Source organism: Eimeria necatrix, genomic scaffold (assembly GCF_000499385.1).
Source record: "Eimeria necatrix Houghton genomic scaffold, Enh_scaff276, whole genome shotgun sequence".
Classification (NCBI taxonomy): domain Eukaryota; phylum Apicomplexa; class Conoidasida; order Eucoccidiorida; family Eimeriidae; genus Eimeria; species Eimeria necatrix.
In genome coordinates this window covers 1-5,000 of record NW_013655260.1, presented here as the reverse complement: position 1 = coordinate 5,000, position 5,000 = coordinate 1, and the positions used below count along the sequence as shown (strand labels likewise).

Sequence of the window (5,000 nt, the reverse complement as noted above, 5' to 3'; positions counted from 1 at the left end):
AGCAGCAACTTACTGCTGCATCCGCAACGCTGGAGTTCTTCTGCCAGCGGCCATCGCGCCTCAGACAGCGGCAGCAACCGCCCAGGTAGCAGCATGCCTTCCTGCAGCAGCAGCAGCAGCAGCAGCAGCAGCAGCAGCAGCAGCAGCGGCAGCAGCAGCAGGTGTTGGGTCCCTCGAGCATCACCTATAGAGCTTGTTAGCACTTCCCTTTCCTTGGCGCATTTGCAATTTTGCTTCTTAGCAGCAGCAGCAGCAGCAGCAGCCTGTAGTGCGCACGCGGAGCCTTCCATTGCAGCAGCAGCAGCAGCAGGAACAGCAGCAGCAGCAGGAACAGCAGCAGCAGCAGGAACAGCAGCAGCAGCAGCGCAACTAGCGCACTTAGCGGGAGGCCCCGCTTGGCACTGGCTGTTGCTGTTGGGGGCCCTGGAGACGCAGTACACTGCAGCAGTGCTGCATTTGCTGCAGCAGCACTTGCTGCCACAGCTGCTGCGGCGGCTGCAACAGCAGCAGCTGCAACAGCAGCAGCTACAGCAGCAGCTGCAGCAGCAGCAGCAGCAGCAGCGCTCGAAACGCATGCAGCGCATACAGCGGGTCTTGCTGCAGTGTGTTGCAGCTCTTGCTGCTGGCCTAGCGAGGTGTACACTAGAAGATGTTCCCACAGAAACAGCAGCAGCAGCAGCAGCAGCAGCAACTGCAGAAGCAGCAACAGCAACCGCAGCAGCAACAGCAGCAAGTTCAGAAACCGCCACTAGCCCTCTTGGCGCAGCCAGCTCCCTAGAGATCAGCGAGTGTCTGTGGCCCTGCTGCAGCAGCAGCAGCAGCAGCAGCAGCAGCAGCAAGTGGCAGCAGCGCCAGCAGCTAGTTGCTGCTGCTGTTGACTGTTTGCTGCAGTGCTGGAGCTGCCTGCTGCTTCTCTACGAACCTGCAGACGAAGGGCCCCCGGGGGGCCCCCCAGAGCAGCAGCACTCTGGAGGAGAGGAGGCGGCAGCGGCTAGCTGCTGCAAGGAAGCAGCAGCAGATGCAGCAGGATTTGCTGCTGCAGCAGCAGCACCAGCAAGAAGAACTGCTGCTGCTGGAGGAAAGACTGCAGCGACAGCAGCAGCAACAGCGCGAGGAGCAGCAGCGGCAGCAGCAGCAGCAGGAAGGCTTCCTGCTGCAGCAGCAGCAGCAACAGCCGCAGCGCCGAGAGGCCGAAGACACAACTGCTGGAAGCCCTCTTTCAAATGAGGGCCCCTCACCGGATAGCGCGCCGCAGGAGCAAACAGCAGCAGCAGCAGCAGCAGCAGCAGCAGCAGCAGCAGCAGCAGCAGCAGCGACTGCGCAGCTTGGCGGGGAGGCTTCTCCTTTGAGCAGCAGCAAAGGAGTGCCTTTGCTGCTGCAGCTGCTGCGGCAAGAAGCTCCGCCCGCGTCTGACAGCGAAGAACTCAGTCCCGTGTCTGTCCCCCATTGCTGCTTCCACCTGCAGCAGCAGCAGCAGCAGCAGCAGCAGCAGCAGCAAGGAGACGGGGTAGCAGCAGCAACAGCAGCGACGACAGCAGCTTCCTTGCAAACGGCACCTCCCTGCTGCAGCGACAGCAGTTGCTGCTGCAGCTGCTGCGCCACAAGCGACTCCCACAGCAGCAGCAGCAGCAGCAGCAGCAGCAGCTGCAGCAGCTGCTGCTGCTGCTGCTGCTGTGTTGCGCTGCCGCCGTCTTCTTGCCGCGGCGTCCTTGGGGAAACTCTGGCAGCTTTTGCTGCTGCGCTGCAGCAGCGAGGGGCCCCCGTGCCCTCTTGCGTGCTGCGGCACTTGCGCCTTGCTGCTGCTGCTGCTGCTGCTGCTTCTAATGCTGATGAACACGCAAGAGGCGACCAGCAGCAGCAGCAGCAGCAGCAGCAGCAGCAGCAGCAGCGTGCCTTCAATGCACACCTTCTAGGGGGCCCCCAAATAAAGCTGGGAGCTGGATTACAGGAGTGGTGCAAGCAAGCCAACCCCAGCAGCAGCAGCAGCAGCAGCAGCAGCAGCAGCAGCAGCAGGAGCGGCAGCAGCAGCAACAGGAGTGCCTTGTCAGGGGCGTTCGTTCCAGCTGGAGGCTTGCGCTTCAGCGAGCCGTCTGCTGCAGCAGCAGCAGCAAACTGCGCCTCAGCAGCAGCAGCAGCAGCAACAGCAGCAGCAGCAGCAGGAGCCAACGGGGTAGAGCTCCAGTGTGCTGCTACACTTGCTGCCTTACAGAAAATAAGAAGCAAGTGGGGGGCCCCCCACAACGCAGCAGACAGTTGAATAAAGGGGCCCCTAGGGGCCCCCAGGGGGCCCCCTAGGGGCCCCCAGGGGGCCCCTAGGGGGCCCCTCTTGCCGCCTTTTAGGGGGCCCCCGGGGAAGCTGTTAGGGGCCCTTTAGGGTCCTTTTTAAGGGCTGCTGTTGGCCTCACTTTAGCCACAGAGGGCCCCCTAGGAGCCCCCTAGGGGCCCCCTAGGGGCCCCTAGGGGCCCCTAGGAGGCCCCCTTAGGGGCCCCTTGGGGGCCCCCTTAGGGGCCCCTTAGGGGGCCCTTCAGGGGCCACCTGGGGGCCCCCTTGAGGGCCCCTTAGGGGCCCTTTAGGGGCCTCTAAGGGGCCATCAAAAGAGTCTAAAAGCGCCGCTAGGGGGGCCCCCCAGAGGGTCTGAAGAAGCCCCTCAGGGGGCCCCCTAGGGCATTCTTAGAAAGGTACCCTGCTGGGGCCACTGGGGGCCCCTGGGGGCCCCCTTGCTACCCTTAAAAGGGTACAAGTTAAAGGGCCCCTAGGGGGCCCCCAAGGGGCTCCCAAGGGGGCCCCTGGGACCCCGCGGGGGCCCCTGGGGGCCCCTGGGGGCCCCCGGGGGCCCCCGGGGGCCCCTGGGGGCCCCCGTTGGGTTCTTTAGGGTTTTGTTTCTGCCATTTGTTTGCTATTAGCGCCTCCAGGAAAGGGGTGAACAAATAGTCAAATAATAGAATTAAAAGAATTAAAAGAAGTCTGGGGTTTATTAAGGAAATAGAATTGGAGAAAAACAAAGAAATAGACGCAGCAGCAAAAGAGATCAGGGCCAGTGGGCGCAGCAGCAGCAGCAGCAGCAGCAGCAGCGGGGGCAGCAGCAGCAACGCTCGCGGCAGCAGCAGCAACAACAGCTGCAGCAGCGGAGTCTTCTTCAACAACAGCAGCGGCAGCAGCAGCAGCAGCGGCAGCAGCAGCAGCAGCAGCAGCAGCAAAGCTGTCTTTGAACATTTCCATGGGCAGCTTTTAAGAGGAAGAAGAAAGTCCTGGCCCAAGGCACAGCAACTTTCGTTAGACACTGCAGCAGCAGCAGCAGCAGCAACAGCAGCAGCAGCAGCAGCAGCACCAGCAGCAGCACCAGCAGCAGCACCAGCAGCTAACCGGTGTCTGTGAATCCCGGGTTAGCGCTGCATATTGGTCTTCTTCTCTTTATTTTATTTTTAGATATAAATAAAGAAATAAAAGAATGAAATAAAACAAAAATTTCAAATATAAATAAGGAGGGTTTGGGGCCTCGGGGGCCCCCGGGGGCCCCCGATAAGCCTTCAACCCTCAAGGCACGGCTTCGCTGGCTGTTTGGCTTCGCGGGTTTCTTCCGGAGATTTTCTTTCTTTTTTCGTCTAATTAAATTAAATTCAACAAAAATAAATCAAATTTCTCTTTTTTTTTATTTTAAAAGGAGATTTATTTGCCTACTGAGCCCGCCAGCGCCGACGCCCCAGCCGCAGCCGCCAGCGGAAACCCTCGGCGATTTGGGGGGCCCCCGAGCCCCCTAAACCCTCAACTCTAAACCCTAAACCCTAAACCCTAAACCCTACACCTTGTCCTCTGCGGCAAGATGGAGGACCAGAAGTGTCTCGGCCTCCTCTTCGCCTTCCTCGCGGCTCTCTTCACAGGTAAACCCTAAACCCTAAACCCTAAACCCTAAACCCTCGCCGCTGAAGCCTGAAGACCAACCAAGCGAAACCATCACGAAGCCATCTGACCACCCTCGCGGCCTAAACCCTAGACCCTAATCCCCAAACCCTAAACCCTAAACCCTAAACCCTAAACCCTAGTGGCGAGCGAACTCTCCTGGGCCCCCCAACACTTAAAAGCCTCTGGGGGGCCCCTGGGGGCCCCAAGGCTCCCCAGCTGCCTTTAAAATGCCTTTGGGGCCCCCAGGAGTGTTCTTACAGTTAAGGGTTTAGGGTTTGGGGTCTAGGGTTTAGGGTCTAGGGTTTAGGGTTTGGGGGTTAGAGTTGAGGGTTAAGGACAGAGGGCTTAGGGTTTAGGGTTTACGGCGTTCGGCCAGTGGGCTGTGACTGAGGGTGTAGGATTGTTTGCTTTGATATTCAGGGTTTAGGGTTTAGGGTTTAGGGTTTAGGGTTTAGGGTTTAGGGTTTAGGGTTTAGGGTTCATGAAGCGCTTGGGATCCCCACGTTGGGCTGGAGCTCTTTAAGGGTTCAGGGTTTAAGGTTCAGCGCTCAGACCCTAGGGTTTAGGGTTTAGGGTTTAGAGTTTGGGGTTTAGGGTTTAGGGTTTAGCAAGTCCCCGGCGGCGCGCCTAGAGGCAGAACCTCCCGTCTAGGCTTCAACGTTCTGGCTTTACTGTTGAGACTTCAGGCTTCGCTGTTTAGGGTTTAGGGTTTAGGGTTTAGGGTTTAGGGTTTAGGGTTTAGGGTTTAGGGTTTGCGTGCAGGTTCGTACCAGGTGCCGCGGAAGCTGCCGGTGCTGCAGCAGCTGCAGCCGCCGCTGAACGAGCAGCTCTTTGTCGCTTATTTAGGGTTTGGGTTTTTCTCTTTTTGTTTTTTTTCTCTTTTTCTTTTGCCCTTCAACAAAACCCTAATGGCCAGTCCGCTGGTGGGGACTCACTTCGTTTTCACTTGGTGGGGCGCGCTTTCAGGTAAACCCTAAACCCTAAACCCTAAACCCTAAACCCTAAACCCTAAGCCCTAGGTTCTTGGCTCTGGGCCGCGCCAAACCCTAAACCCTAAACCCTAAGCCCTAAACCCTAAGCCCTAGGCTCTTGGCTCTGG

General features: G+C 58.7%; 2 protein-coding genes across 2 annotated transcripts in view; both read left to right on the top strand.

Moving 5' to 3' along the window:
• The window catches only part of ENH_00037550 (hypothetical protein, conserved), a gene marked incomplete at both ends in the record, with an annotated part of 8,797 nt that extends 6,540 nt beyond the window's left edge, over positions 1-2,257 (top strand). Inside the window, 2 exons of the mRNA XM_013585148.1 lie at positions 1-635; positions 892-2,257. The exon at positions 1-635 is cut by the window's left edge and continues 2,151 nt beyond it. Of these exons, the coding sequence (XP_013440602.1) occupies positions 1-635; positions 892-2,257 (2,001 nt within the window). The remainder of the gene's footprint in view (positions 636-891) is intronic.
• A 1,564-nt stretch (positions 2,258-3,821) lies between these two features.
• On the top strand, positions 3,822-4,748 carry ENH_00037540 (hypothetical protein; the record flags this gene model as incomplete). The annotated part of the gene is made up of 2 exons (XM_013585147.1): positions 3,822-3,879; positions 4,664-4,748. Coding segments are annotated over 2 exons (143 nt in total), but the record flags the coding sequence as incomplete, so codon positions are not given.
• Positions 4,749-5,000: the final 252 nt, after the last annotated feature.